The sequence below is a fragment of the Pan troglodytes genome, chromosome 10 (genome assembly GCF_028858775.2).
Source record: "Pan troglodytes isolate AG18354 chromosome 10, NHGRI_mPanTro3-v2.0_pri, whole genome shotgun sequence".
Lineage (NCBI taxonomy): Eukaryota > Metazoa > Chordata > Mammalia > Primates > Hominidae > Pan > Pan troglodytes.
The window spans coordinates 56,423,540-56,448,499 of record NC_072408.2 but is presented as its reverse complement, the minus strand read 5'-3'; the positions used below and the strand labels follow the sequence as shown (position 1 = coordinate 56,448,499).

Here is a 24,960-nt window from a genome sequence, read left to right as displayed (position 1 = left end):
TTTCCTAGCTGTAACCCACCAAATTCAACCCACCCAACAAACCAGTTATACAGTCTTCAGGAATCAGGTTTGAAAGAACAACTTTATGATCTAGGGAAATGCTCTTGATTTAACAAAAAAAATAAAGTGAAAAATGAAGGAAAACTGTACATACAATAGGATTTAATTTAGGGTTAAAGACACGTGTCACATAGTGACATTTTAGTCAATGACTGACCGCATATTCAACAGTGGTCGCTTAAGATGATAATACTGTGTTTTTACCACACATTTTCTATGTTCAGATCTGTTTAGATACACAAATGCTTACCATTGTGTTACAACTGCCTACTGTACAACGTTCAGTATAGTAACATGCTACACAGGTTTGTAGCCTAGGAGCAATACGCTCTATCATATACCCTAAGTGTGTAACAGGCTATACCATCAAGGTTTGTATAAGTATACTCTATTATGTTCACACAACCACAAAATTGCCTAATGACACATTTCTCTGTATCGTTAAGAACATATCCTGTTTAAGCAAAACATGACTGTAATATAAGATTATATTAAAAATATGATAGGCAGATGGCCGAGCGCAGTGGCTCAAGCCTGTAATCCCAGCACTTTGGTTGGCCAAGGCAGGTGGATAACCTGAGGGCAGGAGTTCAAGACCAGCCTGGCCAACATGGTAAAACCCTTTCTCTACTAAAAATACACAAATTAGCCAGGTGTGATGGTGCATGCCTGTAGTCCCAGCTACTCAGGAAGCTGAGGCAGGAGAATTGCTTAAACCCAGGAGGTGGAGGTTGCAGTAGGCCAGGACTGCGCCACTGCACTCCAACCTGGGTGACAGGGCAAGACTCCATCTCAAAATAAATAAATAAATAAATATATATATATATATAATTTATATATATACACACATATATATTTATATATAAAAATAAAATATGTATAATTTTATATATTATATAATTATATATATAATTTATATATATAAATAATAAACATATATATGGCAGAAATAAAATAACATTTTTAAAATTTATCTGAGTGGTAAAATTGTTATAAATTTTCCAAAATGAACAAATAGTACCTTTTTGTGGGATGGAGGGCAAACTCTCACTTTATCACCCAGGCCTGCATGCAATGGCGCCATCATAGCTCACTGCAGCCTCAGCCTCCCCTAGCTCAAGCGATTCTCCCACCTCAGCCTCCCAAGTAGCTGGGATTACAGGTACATACCACCACATCCAGCTAATTTTTGTGTTTTTTTTAATAGAGAGGGTTTCATTACGTTGCCCAGGCTGGTCTCAAACTTCTGAGCTCAAGTGATCCACCCACCGTGGCCTCTCAAAGTGCTACGATTACATGCATGAGCCACCATGCCCAGCCGCAAACAGTACTTCTACAATCAGAGAAAAATAGTTAACCCTTGCAAGTAGTCTTGTGAAAAAAATAGAAAATTTTTTTCTACAACGTCTTTTCATCTTCCTTTCAGTGTGACTAGTATTGTTCTAAATTTTGCTGCCAAAAGCAGCTGTACTAATAATATCAGATGATAAGACTACAATCCTTGAATTTCAGGGCCAGAAAGATAACTAGTCAATGTATTATTCACCCAAGACTGTCAATAAGACAAGACAATAAAACGGTAGGCTACTGCTATGAAAATATAAATCATCAATTACCCTCCCACCTCCTCTCAGTGGTGTCATGGGACACCTCAAAACTTTAATTAGCCACTTTTTCCCAGTTACCAAAACATCTCCACCCCTAGCAAAACTAGCCATCTAAGGCCTTCAAGTTGTTCTTTGGTCTGAAATATGCCAAAAGTTCATCAAACTACTGTTCACCAAAGTCTCCACCAGAAGTACAAGCTTCCAAGATCATCCTTCAATATAAAAGTGTTCATTCAACACTGCTCTAAATATCCTCTAATTTGGCCCCATCATCTATCTTTCATTTCCTTCCTAAATACTTCTACTGTGTTGAAAATCATCATCTGCCATCAGCAGTATAGTGTGGTTATTGCCTGGAACACCAGAGGGAATCAAATCTAGCACTGCCACTTCCAACTCTGTGACCAAGGGCAAGTTGCTTAACTTCTCAATTTCCTCATTCATAAAGTGAGACTAATAATAGTACCAATATTATAGGATTATTGTGAGGATCACATGAGTTAATATGTGTTTAGAGTTGGGAACAGTTTTGCTTCCGGCAAATAGTAAGTGCTTGACAAATGTATTAAAATGAACTATTTTTTATTAGAACACTCATCTGTACCCTCAACCTAAAACTTAACCTGCTCATCCCCTGAGGACATGGCTTCTACTGAAGGGCTCTCAAGTAAGGCTATTTTTTCTTCTACTATAAGTCAGTGCCCGGAGATGAGTTTTTTTCTTGCTCCCTAATGTAGTTTCCAGTATCTCTCTTCTTTTTTTTCCTCCAAAGATCCCATATTCTTTGAAGCACATGTAAGGATAGACCTTACTACCCTTCAAAACCCTTTATTGCTGTACCTGGACACACTGCTTCATCCACTGATCTCAAGATCCACAGTCTTCTCCTCGCCACTGATAGTCCTATCAGCATTCTTGGCAACTTCAAATTCCCATAGGTGCTACATTCAACAACACAATTCCACAGCTTCTTATCCTCCTTAAAATCATTCTCATTTTTGTTAAAAAAAAAAAAAAAAAAATGCAGGCTGGGCGCCGTGGCTCATGCTGTAGTCTCAGCACTTTGGGAGGCAGAGGCGAGTGGATCACCTGAGGTCAGGAGTTTGAGACCAGCCTGACCAACATGGAGAAACCCCGTCTCTACTAAAAATACAAAATTAGGCCGGGCATGGTGGCTCATGCCTGTAATCCCAGAACTTTGGGAAGGCAAGGCAGGTGGATCACGATGTCAAGAGATCGAGACCACCCTGGCCAACACAGTGAAACCCCATCTCTACTAAAAAAATACAAAAATTAGCTGGGCATGGTGGCGCATGCCTGTAGTCCTGGCTACTCAGGAGGCTGAGGCAGGAGAATCACTTGAACCTGGGAGGCGGAGGTTGCAGTGAGCCGAGATTGCGCCACTGCACTCCAGCCTGGGGGACAGAGCAAGACTCTGTCTCAAAAAAAAAAAACGAAAAAAAAAGGCAGTCAGAAGAGAACTACTTCATCTTCCCACTTTCATATCCAACAACTTACATGCATTATTTGATACCACTGTTTCTGCTTCCTTGCCTAGCATTGTCTCATTAACCTACTGTAATCAAGCACTCCACTAAAGCAGCTCATATCTGAGTCATCAATAACTTAACTCCAACCAAAGGCAATGGCCAACTTTTGCTCACATCTTACTTGACTTCTCAGCAACATCTAAAGTCAACTTTTAGGACGACATACTCTCACTGCTTTCTCCTACCTCACTACTACTAACCACTCTTCTCCAGTATCCTTGACTAGATCTTCTCTTCTTGGCCTATAAATATTAGTGTTCCAGAGCTCTTTCCCCATAAGTCTTCTCTAAATTTTCCCTCTTCATGGATGAATGCATCCAAAGCCATGGCTGCAAACATCTAAATGCTGTTGACTCTCAAAAGTTTATCTTCAGACCAGACATCTTCCCTGTGATCCAAACTCATATATTAAATAACTGACTTGACATCTTTATTAGAATGTCCAATATGCACAACAATTTCAACACAGACAATATAGAACTGTTAATCTCACCCCCAAAAAATCAATTTCACCTCAAAGCCCCAAGCCTAAGAATCTACTTGATCCTTTTCTTTTCATCACACCCTTTGCCAGCAAGTCCTAACAGCTCTATCTCCCCAAATCTACGTTTCACCATTTGTACTGTTATTTTTTTAGCCCAAGCCACCTTTATGTCACTCCTGGAACATAATAACTGCTTTCTCACTCATCTCCTACATTTTCACCTCTTATAATACAGTCCACCTTGTACCGAGCAACAAGAGTTACCTTTCTGAAATGCATATTAGATCATGTCACATCTCTACTTGAAGCTCTCTAAAGATTTCTCACTAAAAGCGAAGTCTAAAATTTCCACCCTGACCTATAAGGCCCTTAATGATCTTACCTCTCTACCTACCTCTCCGATCTTACCTATCTTCACCCTCGGTTCTATTTTCTATATCTGGCTATACTGTCCTTCTCACCTGTCCACTAACAGGCCAGTTTATTTCTCAGCCCTTTTTCACTTGCTTTTGCTGGAATGCTGTTCTCTCAGGTCTTCTCATGGCTCATTTTCCAATATTCAGGTCTCAACTCAAATGACTCCTCCCAACCAAGGACAACTACTATCAAGCATATTGTTTTATCCTCTCCATAGTATATATCAATATCTGGATTTAAAAAAAATATTTGTTGTCTCTATCCTCACCCAATGCTCAGCTCCTTGAGAATTAAAGCTCTTGTCTTGCTCACATCTGTACCCTCAATACCCAGAACTCCCTTCCAGGCACACCAGTGGCAGTCAAATGGATTTTGACAGACTGAATAAAGTCTCCATAAGAATAATCCGAAGTAAATTATATTTTTCACCTCTGATGTTAAAGACCAGAGCTATGTGCCTGCTGATGTATTAAGGATCCAGACAGAGGACAAACAAGAAATAAAAGAGCCTATCTTTGCTTTTGAGTAATTCACAATGAATTGGAGGAGGAATAAAAAACCAACATAAGCCCAAGATACTAAAGATAACTGTTTACAAAGCAATCTATGAATAAACTTACTGTCATATAATATAAATTATATACATGGAGGGGTTATAAGTGTTGAGAATATGATAGAATTAGGAAAGGCGTCCTTAAAAGAGAATGATTTTTTGAGGCACATATTATCAATATCCTTTTACAGATGAGGGAACAGAGGCTTAGGCAGATTAAAGAATCCACCCAAGGTTAAAAACTAGGAAAAGAGTCAGGTTCAAGCAAGTCTCCTAATGTCAGAGCCCATTTTCCTCAGGAAATCATGTTTCTGCCGCTTCCTTATAACAAGAGCTAGCTACTCTGAAAGATACATCTAACAGAAGTAAGATTAGAAACTAAAAAAAAAAAAAAAAAAAAAATGGAGCTGTCAAGGACATCTAGAAGTCTATGCAAGATTCAAAAGCAAAACTCCACCAATAATAAATGTTTACCCTGCCTTGGGTCTTTGGGTCTTGAATGATAAAACAGGTAATCGGTCTACCAAGACAAAACTGGCTGGTACCCACAAGACACTGAGATTGATGAAATGGAAACATACGAAAAAAAATAAGCAGTTAACAAAGGAGTCTTAAATTGTATTCAAAATATTTTTAGAATTGGAATATTTTAAGAAATTTCCATAAAAGCTTTCTACCTCACTAAAATCCAAGCTGTCCACTCTAAATGGATGTTATTAACTAACTGTGTGAGAAAAGGATGTTGCGAATATGTGTGAGTATACACACATGTACACGCATGTATGCGTGTACTCATATCCTTGTATGTGTGGATGAACAGTCGTCAATAAATATTTGCATTTAACATATGTGATGAAAATAGGAATAAATTCATGGAGAGATATTTTTAAAAATGGAATGAGCATGGAAATTTAAAAAGCATTAGAGAAGAGAAAGCAAATAAACCAAGGAGGCTATGTCAAAGATAAGGCAAAGACCAGATGTCATGGGACTTATATTATTATTAAGAAGCATTTACATTACTATTTTGGAAATTAAGGCCAGGCACGGTGGCTCACGCCTGTAATCCCAGCACTTTGTGAGGCCGAGGTGGGCAGATCACTTGAAGCCAGGAGTTTGAGACCAGCCTGGCCAACATGGTGAAACCCCATCTCTACTAAAAATACAAAAAAAAAAAAAAAAAATAGCTGGGTATGGTGGTGGATGCTGGTAATCCCAGCTACTTGGGAGGCTGAGGCACAAGGATTGCCTGAACCCAGCAGGCACAGATTACAGTGAGGTGAGATCACACCACTGCATTCCAGCCTGGGTGACAGAGTGAGACTCTGTTAAAAAAAAAAAAAAAAAAGAAAAGAAAGAAAATTAAGAAATCATTTTACTGTCTGAGAAAGTAGCTAATGTGATTATAGTGGCTGGAGGGGCAAACTAATAGCTTGCACATAATGTGTTCATACTTCATTTTTGGCATGTTTCATGGGAGAGCCATCAGGTCTTGTGTAGACATGCAAGGCTCTCCCAACTGGACTGAGGGCAAAACCCCTATCTGAATCATCTTGCATTTCCCCATCAAACTATGTTGAGTGCACTTGATCTAGTGGGGCTCAGTAACTAATAAACGGAACTGAACTAAATTAAAACACATGGAATGGATCTGAGCTGAAATAAATTGGAATGGTCAGGGATGGAAGTTACTTATTATCCTTAAAAATTTTGTTTCTTTAGATATCGGAATACTTTAGTAACTTCTGCTGTGCCTACAATGAACTTGGAGCAATAGCTTTCTTTTTACATTTTTACTAGCTGCACTTTCCAAAATGCCTGTAATATACTCAACAGTAGTATTATCTACTTTACACACAAAAGGACCTGACTCATAGAGAGGGGTAACGTTATTTTTCACAGGGTGACTTTTACACCGCTACTACCTCAAAGGAAGTCAGTGAAACAGAAGGGATTTGAACTCAAAGTCCAACAGCATTACTTTTCATCATCAAAGTTCATTTTAAAATATTCAATAGTAAAAAGAAAATTATGCAATGTGCAAATAAACATATTTGATAGTCCAAAAGAAAAGAAAACCACAAACCACAAAGATGACTGCTATTGCATCTTTTTTGTTTGTTTGTTTGAGACGGTCTCTCTCTGTTGCCCAGTCTGGAGTGCAGTGGCACAGCCTGGGCTCACTGCAACCTCCACTTCCTGGGTTCAAGCAATTCTCCTGTCTCAGCCTCCTGAGTAGCTGAGATTACAGGTGCCTGCCACCACACCCAGCTAATTTTTGTATTGTTAATAGAGATGGGGTTTCACCATGTTGGCCAGGCTTATCTCAAGCTCCTGACCTCAGAGATCCAAAGTGCTGAGATTACAAGCATGAGCCACCTGCGCCCAGCCATATCTTTTTCTTTCTAAAGGTAAACAGAGAACATGGTTCTCATCACAAGGCACAGAAAACAATTCAAATATATAAGCCTCTGTTGTGCAGTATGGGTAGGGATGATTTTGAAGAATGTTCATTCTTAGTCTAGTCCTACTATTGTGTTCATTATCCTAATAGCTTATATGTGGATGATTCTTCCTTGTCAAAGACAGCAAATAGGGCTTTCTTAGTCATCCTCAATAGTCCACTTAACTGTCTACCACAAATATTCTAGGTCCATCTGACAGTATTTCATTTCACAGTAAACCAACTTTTGTGAAGGACTCAAAAGGTATTTGTTTTAACAATTCAATCAAGTTTGCTTTCTAAAAAGGTTTGTCTTAAAAAGTGAAGGTTGTTTTCAGGATCATTTAAGTTTCAGACCTCATTTGTTGATACCTTATCTCTCAGAAACTTGTTTTTCAACCCAAACAAAACTAGTTATCTAGTCAAAGGTTTCAGTGGCTATTATTGTGTCAACAATCAAGACCCAATTATTGAGTAAGATCCTTAGAAAAAACAGAGTCACAGATAATTGTTAATTGATTTTTTTCTTATTTAACCATGGTAATTAAAATTTTTATAATACGCAATATGACTTGTCTCATAACTACAAAGAGGAAAAGTAAAATTAATCAAATGTCTTTGCTAAGTTAGCAAAGGAACTGTCACTTCAGTCAATCTTTAAAAATGACTTCAAATTACCGTGGCTCACACCTGTAATCCCAGCACTTTGGGAGGCCGAGGTGGGCAGATCATGAGGTCAGGAGATCGAAACCATCCTGGCCAACATGGTGAAACCCTGGCTCTACTAAAAATACAAAAATTAGCTGGACGTGGTGGCGTATGCCTGTAATCCTAGCTACTCGGGAGGCTGAGGCAGGAGAATCACTTGAACCGGGGAGTCAGGTTGCAGTGAGCCGGGATGTTGTCACTGCACTCCAGCCTGGTGACAGAGAGAGACTCCGTCTCAAAAAAAAAAAAAAAAAAAGGACTTCAAATTAGACATGACACATGGAAATGAGATGTTCACTTATAGTTTAAATATAAAGTATGTGTGTGTATGATCAATTATGGGGTCTTAGTAAAAACCTTGTTGGTATAAGTAGAGGTGTGCTCAGATTAATGACATACTAAGCAATATATTTAAGAGGTTTAAGGATTAATATGCCAAAGAGCTCACCTTGCCTGCTAACCAACTAGAAATAAATAAGTATCCCCCATGTCAAAGATAAACAGAAAAGGAATGAATTTCCATTAACACACATACCAACAGAGAACAAAGATTAAGAAAACATTTTATTCAAACTGCTCTAGGGGGTTTAATCATCTCAGTCTTAACTTTCACAACTCAACATATTCATTAAAGATAAATCAAGATATCCATTCTATCATATAAATACAATGCTAATAGCTTTGACTGGTAATATCAAGGTCACATATTATCAAATATAAATGCACTATTATCATCCCTTTTCTTCATCATTGAAGACAGACATAATAAATTGTAAAAAGGGGGCCCAAGTGAAGACTAGAAAGAATCTCTGTTAAAGAAATAGATTTTTGCAAGTTAATCCCAACTAACGTTTCAGGATTACTATGTGCCAGACATTATTCTGAGTGCTTTATGTCAATTAATTCTCATAATGATCCTATTATGTTAGTACTCTTATTACCTCCACTTCACGGATAAAGAAACCAACCAAGATGAAAGTGGGGTTTTATAAACAGGAACTCACCAAAGAAATTAACCCTATCTTAAGGTGATTTTGAAAGAAATTATGGTTAGTTATTAGATATTACCTAGAAGAGGAAAAATAGAGTTTCAGGTAGATGGAGAGGGGAAGAGGAAAACAGCAGATAGAAGGAGGAGAAAAAAGAAGAGGAGGGATAAAACTAAAAAAGAAAAAAGAATCTAACATCTCACAAACAATTCTAAAGAACATTCTAACAATCTTAACAACCCTGTGAGATAGGGATTAAGGGATTAACCCTATTTTATACATGAGAAAACTAAGGCTCATAAAAGTTAAGTGGCCATCCGAAATTCTGAACTCAAATATTTGTGATTCTAAAGTCCATGCTTGGCTGGGCACGGTGGCTCATGCTTACAATCCCAGCACTTCGGGAAACTGAGGGAGGAGGATCTCTTGAGCTCAGGAGTTTCAGACCAGCCTGGTCAACATAGCAAAACCCTAAGACCCTGGAAAAAAAAAAAAAAAACCTTAAAAAAATAAAAACGTAAATAAATAAAGTCCATGCTTTTTTCCATAAGTCATGCTGCAAAAGAAAATAAAATTAAGGGTCAGGTGTGGTGGCTCACACCTGTCATGCCAACACTTTGGGAGGCCAAGGTGGGTGGATCACCTGAGGTCAAGAGTTCAAAACCAGCCTGGCCAACGTAGTGAAACCCTGTCTCTACTAAAAATATAAAAATTAGCCGGGCTTGGTGGCAGGCACCTGTAATCCCAGCTATTTGGGAGACTGAGGCAGGAGAATCACTTGGACCTGGGAGTCAGAGGTTGCAGTGAGCCAAGATGGCGCCATTGCACTCCAGCCTGGGGGACAAGAGCAAGACTTCATCTCAAAAAAAAAAAAAAGAAAGAAAGAAACATATCAATTTATTTTTTTGTGAACATTAATATATTTTATACCATATTGGGCAGATTCATTCAACTCCTTAGTGGATTTTATGTTTTGGTGTGTGTGTTTCATGTCAATCCCATACTGCTATGATTTGAATGTGTCCCCAAATTTCATGTATTAGAAACTTAATCCCCAAATTCATTATGTTGTTTGAGGGTAGGGCCTTTGGGAGATAATAAGGATTAGATTAGGTCATAGAGGAAGGCCCCCATGATGAAACTAGTGGCTTTGTAAGAAGAAGAAGACTTGAGCAGACACACACCCTCCCTCTTGCCATGTGATGTCCTTCACCATGGTACTATGCTGCCAGAAAGCCTTCATCAGATGTCAGCACCCAGAACCAGGAGCTAAATAAATTTATTTTCTGTATAAGTCGTCCCTGTTGGTATTCTGTTATAGCAACAGAAAATGGACTGAGACACACATGGAAATCACAGCTTCTAGATCCCATGTGATTTTAGTCTCAAAACATCCTAGGGCCTCCAGGTTGAATGGGGTAAAGTAGAAAGCTGGACAACTAAACTGGATGGCATGGAAGTGAAGTAATGTCCAGAGATGACCTAGAACAGATCAGTGCCAGCCTATGTATACAAGTGGAATAACTCTGGCGGCAGCTGCCAGTTCTGTGCAGCCCACATGAGTTGAAGGAGACCCCAGTTGGGACAAAAGGGGACAAGTTTCCCTCTCCACAGAGAGGGGGCTTTCAATAATTTCACTTTGTCAAGTGGGTTTGGATTCAAGACACGGGGAAAGAGATCTAAATCAGGAAACCAAGACAAAAGCCAAGTTTGGACAAGTAAAATAGGAGGTTAAAGGGAAGGCTATGATCCTAAAAGCACAGGAATAATTAATAATAAGTCTGGAGTAGCAGCCAAAAAATTTCACACTAATGGGTTGGTGGAACAAAACTACTGCTGTGATTTACTTGTGGCTTTATTGAGGACTGACCCAGAAACTCAGGAAAGGCTGAGTTTGTCCACTTGGGGCATGAAGAACTTCATCTGAAAAAAGTTAAGCAAGACAGGAATTCAAAGGAAGCCTGATGTCATAGAACACACACTTGTGAAAAATTATGATTAGGTTATATAAAGTTAATAAAAAATTTAGAGCCAAAGCTAACTAAAGAAACCAAAACCCAATCTGCTACAGAGGCAACAGAAGATCCAATTCCTCTCATGTAACAAAATAGATAAGAATATTATCAAGGACAGATGGAATCTGTTGCCAATCTAAGGGCAAGTTAGCAAACTAAAATTCAAAAGCCTCATATTGTATTGCCTAAATTGACACTTGAAAATGTCACAGATGTCACACTGGAATTAAGGAACTTCAAATGGCAGGTCAAATAACCAGGAATGAAATCTGCAATCTCATGTTTAATTAGCAGTTGCCAACCTCCACTTTAGGACAGGACAGGTGAAGACTAACAGACCAACACGCTACTCAAAGAGAAGTGTTTTGTGTTGAACTGAGTTGAAAGCAAGCAAAATAAACACCTTAGAAACTCACTTATTTTCAAGAAACATGAACTAGTTATGGTCTTGTGTTTGATTTACCATCATTGGCTTGGAATAATGTGCTGGGAAAATATCTACTTCATCCTAATACATTGTGTCTTTACATAGATATAGGTGAAAAGTTAAAATTAAATATCAATATATCTTTTTCTGGAAAACATCCTCAGTACCATAATGCTTACCCATATATTCTGGGTGAGCAGCACTATTCACTCTCATCAATTCCAATAAACACTCTTTGGTAAAGTCAGTGTTCATCAGTAGAAATGAAACATTATAAAGAATCAAAGGAGACAGCATAGTTCCTATAAAAATGAAATTAATGCCCTTACTAAACAATAAAGTCATGTCAATTAAATCACTGATATATTGAATTTAATGCATATTGTACTGAGTTATTGAAATAAAGCAGATGGTGTATAATATTTAGCATGTTACTCAAAATGCCCTTCCTTAATATAAAGATGGACAAATTCTTTTTTTTTTTTAAAACAGAGCCTGGCTCTATCACGCAGGCTGGAGTGCAGTGGTATGATCTCAGCTCACTGCAACCTCGGCCTCCCGGGTTCAAGTGATTCTCTTCCGCCAGCCTCCCAAGTAGCTGGGATTACAGGTGCCTGCTGCTATGCTCAGCTGATTTTTGTATTTTCAGTAGAGATAGGGTTTCACCATGCTGGCCGGGCTGGTCTCGGACTTCTGACCTCAAGTGATCCGCCCACCTCAGCCTCCCAAAGTGCTGGGATTACAGGCGTGAGCCACCACACGAGGACCAAGATGGACAAATTCTTATGCTATGTGTTAGAGGGGTAAATATCAAGCTACTAAAGGGTATCAACATACTGATTACAACAATTTCAAAAAACTGTAGGTACACATATTAAAACAGACTAAAAAGAAATATAGCAAAATGCTAGTAGTAATTGTATTAGGGAATTATGATTGTTTTTCTTATCTTTTCCTGATAATTTTTCTAATGTGATTAACCTATTTCAATAATAGGAAAAAACTGAATAAAAATAACTTTCTTATGGAATTATAAACTGATTTAAGATCATTAGACAGGCTTACAAGATATACTTTCAGACAGGCTTACAAGATATACTTGCTGGTTCTAAATATCAGTCTTGTTCTAAAATGCCTTCAGGCAAGTCTTTATATAAGTTCTATTAATGAGTATTGCAGGCACATTGCCCCAGTAGCTCCAGGTCCCAGAAAAAAAAAAATTTATCAAAAAAGTTAATGTATAATTAAAATTTTTATATTATTACTTCTGCTCCTTTTACTCAGTTTACCCCTTACAGTGCTCTTTAATCCACAGCCTAGTGTAATACTTCTTGCCAAGGTTGATGAAAGGAAGTAAAAGGAAAGCATTAGAAATATTTCCAAAAATCTGGTGCAACCTAATTCAGAAGGAAAATTCACATTTTTACTATCCACTTTAGTTACCATTCTCTTACATTAGGTTAAGCAACTAGTAAAAAGTATAACTCAAAACTACTGTTAATCTCACAAAGGATATGCTAGTAACTTTACAAACACGAAGAACTATACTAATTAAAAGGCTTTGTGGAAAAAGAAAGAATAAAAATAGTGAATTCTAATAAACTATAAAAGGATGAATTTGATAGAGTAGAGCAGTATGGCATGTAATTTATATATTGAAAGCAAAGGAAACGGGGAGACTAGATAGAATAAGGATCTTGGAAGTATTTATATATACTGTTATATCACTTATAGTGGTGTAAGTAAGAGATACTCAAAAAGCAAAAGAACAGATACCAGATACAGACATCTTTAAAGCACTTTACAAATTCAAGTTATAGGTTGTACATCAGAGAATAACTAATCCAATTGCTAGAGTTTGGAATATAATCAACATGCCCATCGTTGGTGTCCTAGTCCATTTTGTGGTGCTATAACAAAATACCACAGACTGGGTTATTTATAATGAACAGAGATGTATTTCTTACAGTTCTGGAGGCTGGGAATTCCAAGGTCAAGAGGCCTGCATCTGGCACGGTCTTTCTTGCTGCCTCATCCTAAGGCGGAAGGCAGAAGGAAAGAGAGCATGCACAAGAGAACAAGAGGGGACTAAACTATTTTATAACAAAGCCACTCTCAAGAAAATGAAACTACTCCCTCAATAATGACATTAATCCATTAATGAGGGCAGAGCCCTCATGAACTAATCACTTCTTAGGCTCCACTTCCCAACATTGTTGCATAGGGGATTAGTTTCCGACACATGATCTTTCGGAGGGACACATTCAAACCATAACAGTTGGTTATACCAACTTTATCTAATAATATTACTACCTATGTTTGTATAAAAACCATTTTTCAAGTGCTTTCACATGGTTGTCTCATGATCCTTTCTCAAATCCAGGGGAGAATTACTGAGGGAAAACCAAATTTATCAGGGGTAAGAGTCTAAACCAAAACAGTTTTCTAACCATGCAATGCTCATTTTATTATAGCACATTGCCTTCAATTACTTTAATGCCTCCAGCTTATGTGATTCCAGTACACAATGAACACTCATTAATTATATATTATATGAATGAACTTTGATCCAAAAAAGTAAATAAGAAGGAATACAATTGAGGCTAGAGATGCCCTGTGCCTCATTAGTACCATGTGATCAATATGCCACATCATAATAAACTACAGCTTGACTCTCCAAGGTCTCTTGTTCCCACTTGCTGAAAGATAAAGACTTATTTAGAACAACTCCTAGCTGACTTAGTAGTTGTATCAAATAATGTGGATATCTATTCTGAAAAAAATGTAATTCCTTTATCATATTGAGAGATCTATGATATTATCAGGCCTACGTGACAGACACAACTCTCCAAAGTTGAGAATAATTCAAATCCAGTCTCAAAAGGTAACATCTTACTACACACTAAGATACCCAAAAAATGGGGAATAAACCTTGAGCTGTCCTTGATGTTTTTAGCCTCTGGGTGGGTCCATGATCCCCACCATTCCACAACTAAGTTTGAACATTTTTCTTGGTTATTTCCTCTTACTGAAGAAGCAGATGGATGTGCCCAAGTAGATTGACCCTGGGGTTAAATCCTGAATGACCTTTATTACAGTCTGGGAACTCAGATATCTACTTGTCTCAAGTCAATAATCCAATGTCCTTCAAATGTTCTATTGTAATAGTGCTTAAATATTCTTTGAGTTTTTGAACATTTCAAGCCATTTCCTATTGGAATTTCAGAGGGAGAGAAAGAAGAATCATATATGGCAGGTCTAAGACCCCAAATGGCAGAAATTTTTCTGCATGACATCAGTCTAGAAAAGCTTTGTGTAGATGTGGGATTTAGGATGCTTTTGGGGTGACAGGCCTCCATTACAATCAAAATGTACTCTGTATTTCCTTCTGAAATGGGTCTGGTTAAGAACCACCTAATTAGTGAAGTAACACTCAAAAGGAGGTCTTTTTAAACCACTCAGATTTCTGCCTCCATCTTCCATTCCAGATGCCAAAAAATACGCCTCACTCCACCCCATGCCCACCCCACACTCCAGCCACCTTCCGTTTAGTGAGGTTGTTATTACTGCAATGTGCCATAATCCTTTAGTCTGTTGGAGTAAAGTATTAAGAACCAAAGTGGGAGGAAGCAGGGAAGCCACATGTCTCAGGCCTGGAATTCACTAAAGAATTTCTATTTACATGTTTAAAATTATTTTCAAATTAGACTACATATGAATTTTATTTCTGTGGTTGTTGTGAAAGCATTAATGTGCTACTTGCAAATGTTAAAAACGGTCTACATTTTTTTATAACTCAGTTCTGGCATTTCTTTATATTTTAATATACCAGAAACCTCAAAATTCAGACCTGGGTTTCTACCCCTGCGGTTCCTCTCCCTTTACTTCTGAGAGATCTTTGTTAGAATCACTGATCAAGTTCCTACTACTGAGGTGCTTCTAAAGTCAAAATAATGGGTTGACAGTGAGCGACCTTATCTAAATGTCAAACTAAAATTATATAAGGAATGCTTAAGGGATTAAAATTGTAGGTTATTTTAATATAAAAATTATTTCTTCGATGTATGTTAGCAAAACACGAAGTCCTAGAAAATCCACAGCACTAATCAAGAAGACTTGAGCTACTAGTCATGTGACCTCAATCAATTCCTTTTAACTTTTCTGGGCCTCTAACACCTCAACTATCTCGAAGAAGGGGCCTCAACCAATTAATCCTTTCAAGATCCCTTTCAACTTTAAAATCTATCTCGTCAATAATTATAAGGGTTTACTATATTATATATATATATATATATATATATATATATATATATTTTTTTTTTTTTTTTTTTAGACAGGGTTTCACTGTTACCCAGGCTGGAGTGCTGTGGCTATTCACAGGAGTGATCACAGCACACTGCAGCCTTGAATTTCTAGCCCCAAGCGATCTTCCCACCTCAGCCTCCCAAGTGGCAGGGACTACAGACACACACCACAATGCCAGCTTTAAACATTTTTAATAATTGCAAAAAAAGAACAAGGTAACCTCAAAAATTATTCTTAAACCTTCAGAAAGATCTCATAATAATTGTATGGTATCATGAAAACTGTCCCTTTGGCTTGGCTGTCATTTGCTTCAAATAATGCCTGAGCCACGGGAAAACTATTTTAACACTCTGAGAAGATTAAATAGTTAATCCATTGGGAAACCAAGTTGAATCCACAAATCCCCTTTCCAAAGAGAAGCAGTGAAAATAACAACAACTTTGTTCTATTTTGAATAAAATTGTTCTAATGATATACAGCAAACAAATACTATCATCTGCCGTGCATTTTTATTGATATGTTTTTCTTCCTAATCTGAAACTCAGATTATGTCAGGCCACATGTGATTTTGACAGAAAGCAACTATTTATAAGTCCAAGACTCATCTTTGAGCTGTAACATGTCTTGGGGAAAAACACTTAAAACAATGCATATTCCAAGTCAATTTATTTGAGGAGAAACTGATGAGAATTGGAAGATTGGGCATATTATAGTATTAACTGCTACGATCATTTCTGCTTTCATGGTTTTACTAAACTGGAATTTCTAGTGCATCATTCACTACCCCATAATTAGGCATCAAAATATTAACCAATTAGCAGGTAAGATGGCAAGAGCTCAAGGGGTAGTAATAATTAGACATGAAACCTGAAGTTCCATTGAGTCCCAAATAACAAACAGGTCCACTACTTAATAAACCATATCTGAAGAATGACTATCAACCCACATTTTGTAAATGAAATTATTTCATTGACTTTCTACTTGCATTATCTGCTGGCTTTTCAGTCTACTCTCTTTCATTTCCATTACTCCTCATCCAAATACAAAGACATATAAGTAGGGCATGATATAAGGAATATCCTCCTAATGCATTGGCATTTTGTATCATTGTCTGGGAGAAATGTATGAACTAAAAAACGTCATTGAGAAAAATAAGAGAGAAACAAAAACTCAAATCTAACAATTATCTTTCATTTCTGGTATGTGCTATTGATTCTGTTGTGTGTTCATTCCCATATATTTCGTGTGTTTAAAAAGCATTGTACTGCTAGATCTAAGCTCCATGAAAGCAAGGACAACATACGTCATGTGTGTTGTGGTAGGAAAGTGTCTGGCATGTAATAGGCACTTAAAGATTTGTTGTATTAAGGATGAAAGGAATAAATAACCAAACACCAAATAACCATCTATTTCCATAAAATAAATGTTTCTCAGAGGTCTTACTCATTTGCTTCCATATTTTTTGAACATTAAACTGTTTCGAATAATTTACCTCACATGTATATCTAGAGTTTCAACTTAAAAGATCCTTATCACATTGAAATTATTAAGTAAAATTTTTTAAAACATTTGGAAGTATGTTTCAGAGCACAGCAATAGATATCAGAAACCTGAGTTTGAGTTCCAATTCTGTTACTTAGTGGTGAATAAACCTTGAGACACATTTTTCTCCTCTGTAAAACAGAGATAATAACAGCTGCCCAGGCTATCTGATAGGATTTTAATGTAGAGCCAATAAAATATTATTCATTTGTATTATAACCAGAATGGGACAAAGAGACCATTACAGCCTACATGTTTCTTCTTCAGTAATAAGGATACCTAAAGAAATTATATTATTAGGAAAGTCAAGTGTGAAATATTAAAATAGTTCCTTCCAGTTAATATAGAGGCATCATTAGTGCCTGCAGTTTGACTAACAACAACTAAAATCATATTTAACAGACTGCACATGAAAAGTTCTTACAACTCTTAATATCCTTAGGCTGACAAACCAGCATTGGGAAAAAGAAAAGTATAGTGAGCTCACATTGCAAATAAGTGCCAGTGACAGACCTAAAACTGAGCTTCTGAATGTCCAAATAGCCCCTAAGCCTGCTGAGCAATGCCACTCCTTAAATTGCTTTGGTAAGGTGAAAACCTAGCAAACTGAAACATAAATTAGACCACATTACACACTAATCCAAACTCACTGTCAAGGATAGGTACAGTTCTCTGATAAAGCCAGGCAAGGAAATTTTAGTTTCTATATACAGAGAATAACACAAAAACACAAAGGTCCTTTCTGTATCTCCCATTTTCACCAAACTCTTGACATATTTTGCAAGCTAAAGTTCTTGGAAAGGAAAAACATTTCAAAGTTATCGTGTCAGAAGAGATAAGGAAGAGAAAGGAACACATCCTCTCATAATGTATTAGATTTAGAATGTGAAATGTTTGACTTTATCATTTTGAGTTAACTGTTTGGTTCAATTCAGTATACTTAGATAATAAGAATAGATTCTACATTGTACTTTATTGTTCATTTTTGTTGGCAACATCTATCTAAGCCATCCATTCAACTTACCACATTTCCTAGGAAATCAGCTACCTGATTATTGAGTCAAAATCCATACCTTCCTACACCCATGAACTCAGAGGAAAAAAAGTGTTGCTGCTGAATCACATCTTACATCTTACATGTATATATATACTTGTGTGCGTACATGCATATCCACTCTAAAACCAGATACCCAATATTTTAGTATTTTCTTAATCGAAGGATGTGATTAGTCCATGATGGGGTGTCTGTGAAAAGTTTTATTCTAAATGTATTCCTCACATTTTTAAGTTATAGTGCAGTGGTATCCAATGGACACATACAATGTGAAAGTTAATTTTAATTATATTTTATTTAACTCAATGTAAGCAAAGTATTATCATTTCAACATACAGTCAATATAAGAATTGAAATATTTACATTCGTTTCTTCAGAGTAAGTCTTTGAAAGCCAATGTACATCTATTACACTTACAGTTCTAGTCAATACGTACACTAAATTTTCATCAGAAATACTTGTATCACTATTTCGATTTCAAAACTTTACAGCTGAAAAAGTAGATCCAAGTTGTTCGAAACATACTTAAAAGTTTATGATAACTGGATGAAGGACCAGTTTTTAAATTTAAATTTTAACTCATTTAAATTAAATTAAAAATTTAGTTCCTCAGTAGCATTAATCATAATTCAAGCACTTAATAGCCACATGGGGTTGGATAGCAAGGGCTGTTATCCAAATCCATATCTATCTCAATGAAAGAAACCCCACAGAACATCTCAAATATACTGTAAAAAGGTATTTTTGGAAACTGAATAAAAATTGTTCTCCCTAAATGAGAATCTTTCTGTTTAACATCTTTCTCCCAAAGCCTTAAATGACCCATTTCCTTATCTTGAGAAATCTACAATAGAGTCATCAGCTTTAACATACTAATAAACCTCTAATAAAACATAAGCACCTCTAGGATGCATTTCCACAATTATATTATTCATTAAAGGAAAAAAGCAGGTCAAATGCTTTTGTTGATTTTGTATATAGACACACGATTTTGTATTGATTTATTTATTCTGCTGAGGAACCCTTCTCAAACTGAAGGGTAGGGTAACAGGAAGCTGGAAAGATTAAATAATTTGAGGAAATATTTTAGTAAGTTCAGGTCCTGTCTTAGTTCTATCTTTTCTAGCAATATCAAAATATGAATAACCTGTGAAAGCCATTCATTTGTAAATGAACTAATACAAAATCAAGAACAGGCAACTGACCCAAAGCTAAGTGAAACTTTGCAAAGCCATGTTCTTGCCTCTCACTTCTGCAGGGTTAATGGTTAAGAACTTGGGCTACTGAGTCAAGCTATCTGGGTTGGAACCCTGGCTCTCTCATTTGTTACCAATTTAACTTTGGATGGTTTACTTAATCTTTCTGTGCCTCATCTGTAAATGGCCATAATAACAGGACCTAAGTCACAGATTGTTATGAGAAATAAATAAGACTTTACATGAGATAAAACATCTTAACACAGCACTAATCCCGGCACACAGTATAAGTCAAACAATTACCACTACTTTTAGCCCAGAAATCAGGATAACAGAGACGGGTATATATCTTCAATAAATAATGGTTATAAATGAACAATATAAGTCCAAACACTTTATAAATACTAAAGTGCTATATGAGTATAAGCTATTTTTATCCTATATAAAGTAAGTTTACAAGGTAGCTCTGTTCAGAGAACAATGTATTTAATGAAAGAAATCCCCGATTTATCCAGGCGCAGTGGCTAATGCCTGTAATCCCAGCAATTTGGGAGGGACGGCTTGAGCCCAGGAGTTCAAGACCACCCTGGGAAACATAGGGAGGCCCCATATCTACAAAAATGTATAAAAATTAGCCAAGCAGGGTGGCACATGCCTGTGATCTCAGCTACTCAGCAGGCTGAGATTAGAGGATTGCTTGAGCCCAAGAGGTTGAGGCTGCAGTGAGCTATGATGGCACCACGACACTCTAGCCTGGGTGACACAGCAAAACCCTATCTCAAAAAAAAGAAAGAAGAAAGGAAAGAAGAGAGAAAGAGAAAGGAAAGAAGGAAGGAAGGAAGGAATCCTGAATTCAACAAATTGAATCTTTACAATATGGCTTACTAAGTTATGTTGAAGTTTTTATAAAGCCTTTCCCCAAAAATCAAACCCACATTCATTCACCTAAAAAGTCCTAACATACACACCAAAACAAAATACAAGTGATTTATCAGTCAGCATCACTTTAGGGTCATCCATGGCTCTACAGGCAAAGAAGCATCGGATTTAACAGAATGGTCAACAAACTGCCTTGTGATAGTCTAGAGAATTCACATATAAAAATCTCAAACGTCTAAAAACAGACAAATTGTCTGTTTTCAGTAATATTTTATGCACCTTCTTCACTTTCCTTGATCAGATCTCCTAACAAAATTGCCTCTTATTGGGTTTTCTGTCTTTTTCCTTCCCCTTTCTCCACCCTGGTGCAGTCATTAACTGGTATTAAAGGGCCAAAAGAGAGGTAGTAGCAGTGAATAGGAGAAACAGACTAATCTAACAATTGGATAAGTAGCCCTAGAATAACGAAGAAGCCCTAATTAAAACTTCAAAAGCCTTATAACAGTTGATTCTAACCAGTCATAAAACTGTCACCTCCCTGGGTGGTAAAAAAAAAAAAAAAAAAAAAAAAAAAAAACACTTAAAAACTCATTTTATTATTTAAGTTAATTAAAGATACAAAGTATACGAAACAGCCATTACTACGCCTGACCCAAGATGTGTCACTAAAATAGTAACTATAGAAATGTTTAGAGGGGAGAATTTTTAGAATAATTTTCTGGAAAGACTACAAGACTGGGAGATTGTTAATAGTTCCTAATTCCTTGGAGTGTAGATTATTTTTATAATCCTTAAAGCATAAATAAGGAGAAGTGAATTAACAGTAGACTCTCAGAGCTGTGAAAGCCAAGCACTTACTCTAGGATGAATGCTTCATTAATTTTTCACACAGTGTGATGATGTTGCAATTTTCCATGAGCAACTATCAGAGCTTTCCTTCTTGATAAGTATCAAAACAGCCGAAATTACATCGAATACTCGTGCCTGTCATTGGCCGAAATATAATTTCAATACTAGGATGTACCTAGTATTTCCAGACTCACACCCTGGCCTGGGTAACGTTACTATTACATTGTATCCACCCTGCCTAATGTCAGTATGTTTCACACAGTCACCCATTTCACCCTTCCTCTGGCTAAAGAGTTTTCTTCCTTCTGTAGACCTCTCCCCAGTGGATTTTACCTTAAATTCCACTCCCATTCCAATACCCAAGAGGCTAGATCTGTCTCCTCTACCCACACGCGGGGGCATGTCTAGATCCCCGTGATGCTGAAAAAGATGTCCCATTTGCACAGACATCAGAACCCGAGTGGGCGCGCGGCGGGCCCTGCGGTCGCTGGCGCTGACAGTCAGATGCTTTGTCTCCTGCCTGGGAAGGCCGGAGCTGCATGGACACGTATGACAGACATTCTAGAACTAATAAAAAAGAACACCACAGCCCCGCGCACAGGCAGCTCCTCCTGGACAGGCGATAGCCCAAGGCGGCCAGACCTGAGGTGACTGATCCCGCGAGGGGACGGAGGGGAGTGACGAGGGCTTTTCCCCCAGATAAGTCAAGACGCCCCCCAGGGACCCGGCGCCGCGCAGCCGCCAGCCACCTGCAAACACAGACGGCATGAGGGCGTCGCAGTCGCCCTGCCAGCACCCGGCCGCGCGTGCCAGGCCGGCGGGGACTCACTGCCTCAGTTTCCTCAGCCGCCGAACCCGGCCGGGACGCCCCTCAGGTCGCTCCACCCCGGTAGCCGGTGCTCCGCGCCACAGCCAGGTCCTTGCCGCGCCCTCAACCCGCCGCCCACTGCCCGCCGGCCGCCGCCGGCAGACCGTCCTCACCTGACAGCCACCCGCACGGAGCTCTCGTCCGGGGCGCCCAACATGCTGGCGGCGGGCAGCGATCGGGCCGTTGGGCCTCGGCACCGCAGAGCTGAGGCGCCACCGGGGCCGCGGGACTCGGGCGCAGTAGGCTGGGGCGTCTGCGGGCGGGCGGCCGGCTCACCTCCGCCGCGCTCCAGCCATGTTGGGCGACTGAATGGAAAGGTGGCGGCGGCGCTGAGGCAGCAAGAGGAGGAGGTGATTCACGGCTCGCGGGCGCCCGCCCCTTCTCCACCGCTCACCCCCCAGGATCTGGGGCGGGGACAAAGCGCGCTTGAACGGCGAGCGCGCCTGTGGAGAAGCCAACAGGCCGCCAGCGGCCTCAGGGCGGCCGGGTGAGTGCGCCCTGCCCCCTCCGGTGGGGACGCGGCCTCCCAGCGGCCAGGCTGGGGACTCCACGCCCGCCAGGGCGCTCCGGGCTCCTCGCCCCGCACTGCGTCAGCCGCCGCCGCGCGGCTCGGCCCCACCTCGCCCTCCCCCAGCCTGCGCCCCGCCCTGCCCTCGTCGGGACACTGCCTGGCGCTGCTGGGCAGGGAGGCGAGGGGGAGGGATGCCTGCCGCCGGCTGCCCTCGCCCGAGGGCGACCAGCCTGTGCGCCCTTCCAGGCTCTTCTGGGAGAAGGAAGCAGCTAGTGCACGCGCTGCTGCCAGGTCCCTTCTCAAATCGAAGCTTGATTCAGCGGCGCGCCGGGAGCCAGCCAGCTGCTGCTGCGGTTCGGCTTTGTGTCCCACGCATAGCCTTATTGTCCTCTCTGCAGCTTGGACTTTGACCCCCTTCCCTAGCCCCCAGCTGAACGCCCTCCCTCCTCCCTCCCCGGAGTCGGTCATTCATGCTAAACGGACTCCCGGGTTTGTCCACTGTCTCTGGACAGCTGGGCTGTTCTACAGTTCATCGCCCGTTTACCAGCTCGGGTGGGATATGGAAATGATTTACTCGAGACTCCTGAATGCTTTTCTGTTCAATCATTTGTACACTGGTAAATGAACTGCACCCTGGTACTGCCAAGTGTTCCCAGAACTGAATATATCCACCAAGACCTGCTGTGTAGTAAATCCTTCCAAATTGATTTTCTTTCCCTTCTGGCCTTTAAAAAGCACCTCCCAATCCCAGGATTCTCTCAACATTGACCCATTGTGGTTTCTGTTTGTCACTATTGTGCTTCCACATGCCTTCAGATAGCTCTGTGGAAACAGCCTTTATTAGCTTTGCCACAGAGTATCTTTTGTGGACTGCTCCATACATCTCTATAAACAAACATGTGGCTTCATACAAAATAGTATCACAAATTAAATGGCACTATCCAAATAAAGGCACTACCTCAAATGCCTGCAATCTACAATCACATACCTAATCATCTTGTTCAGCAGTGATACAGCAGTGTGGCTCAGAGAAGGCTGCAACACTTTGGGAAAAACAAGAAGTGTTTGATGATTTAAACCCATGGGAAGGCCGATGGGGTATATAATTATAGATAGTTTTAAATTTATTCTGTCCCTTAATCTCACTACCCCTAAATCTTAACAGACATGTAACTGGGAGGTAAAGAGGGCAGAGATGCTGAGTATCCTTCTATAGATCAAATTGGTGGGAAAGCTCTCCTCTGGCTACTCTTTGGAGGGCCTTTCCTAGCCTCAAAATTTATCCATCAACAAATCAGAGCTGCATTTCACCCTGCCCTGGCAAGCCCATATCTGGGTGGATCTGGGCTGGCCACCTTGCTTCTTTTGTTGATGAAAGCTGCAAGGAAAGCAAGAATGGCCCAGCACATTTAACAAGAAAACTAAAGAGAAATTTGTATAATTAAGATCCTCTTTTTTAAAAAAGTTCTTTTTTATTTTATTTTATTTTGAGACAAAGTCTTGCTCTGTCACCAGGCTGGAGTGCAGTGGCGTGATCTCGGCTCACTGCAACCTCTGCCTCCGGGGTTCAAGCGATTCTTCTGCCTCAGCCTCCTGAGTAGCTGGGACTACAGGCGTGTGCCACCATGCCTAGCTAATTTTTGTATTTTTAGTAGAGACAGAGTTTCACCATATTGGCCAGGCTGGTCTTGAACTCCTGACCTTGTGATCCATCCGCCTCGGACTCCCAAAGTGCTGGGATTACAGGCATGAGCCACCACACCCAGCCTATTTTATTTTTTGAGACAGCGTCTCACTCTGTCGTCCAGGCTGGAATGCAATGGTGTGATCTCAGCTCACTGCGACATCGACATCCTCCTCCGGGGTTCAAGGGATTCTCGTGCCTCAACCTCCGGAGTAGCTGGGATTTCAGGCATGTGCCAACACATCCAGGTAATTTTTGTATTTTTAGTAGAGATGGGATTTCACCATGTTTACCAGGCTGGTCTCAAATTCCTGACCTCACGTGATCCGCCCACCTCAGCCTCCCAAAGTGCTGGGATTACAGGCATGAGCTACCTCACCTGGCCAAAAAAAGTTCTCATTTTAAATAACAATAGTATACATATATGTCTCAGTAAGGGGAGTCACAAACACAAATGCCTACAGGAGCCAGGCAGGTAGCTCAAAAGAGCAGAGCAAGATGAATACTATGATAAAGGTGAGGACTATCATAAAATAGAGACACAGGCCCCTTCCAAAGGCGGTGGCCATCCTCAGCTCTGGCTGAATATTGCCTTGATGAAATGCAAATCCAATGCTGCCAAGATTTTTATTTCTTGTATATATGTTGCTTCTCAAGAAAAAGAGAAAAACAGATCTTTATGAAAAAACTCCTTAGTTTTAAACACCAACGACTAATTCAGCACAATATTTACATATGCTGCAAACCAGTCAAAATATGTCTCAGGCCAACTTTAGTCCCAAGACACCAGGCTGGAACTTCTGGACAAAATATTAGCAC

At 39.5% G+C, this 24,960-nt stretch overlaps 1 protein-coding gene across 19 annotated transcripts in view; it reads right to left on the bottom strand.

Moving 5' to 3' along the window:
- Positions 1 to 22,542, bottom strand: part of KIF21A (kinesin family member 21A) — a 149,939-nt gene extending 127,397 nt beyond the window's left edge. For 12 of the 19 annotated variants that reach the window (XM_016923644.4, XM_003313766.6, XM_016923645.4 and 9 more), the window contains exon 1: positions 22,060 to 22,535. In XM_016923644.4, coding sequence (XP_016779133.1) covers positions 22,060 to 22,103 — 44 coding nt within the window. In that variant the 5' untranslated portion in view covers positions 22,104 to 22,535. Of the gene's footprint in view, positions 1 to 22,059 lie in introns of all 19 variants that reach the window. The other 7 variants (XM_016923647.4, XM_016923648.4, XM_016923656.4 and 4 more) reach the window with 1 other exon arrangement.
- Positions 22,543 to 24,960: the final 2,418 nt, after the last annotated feature.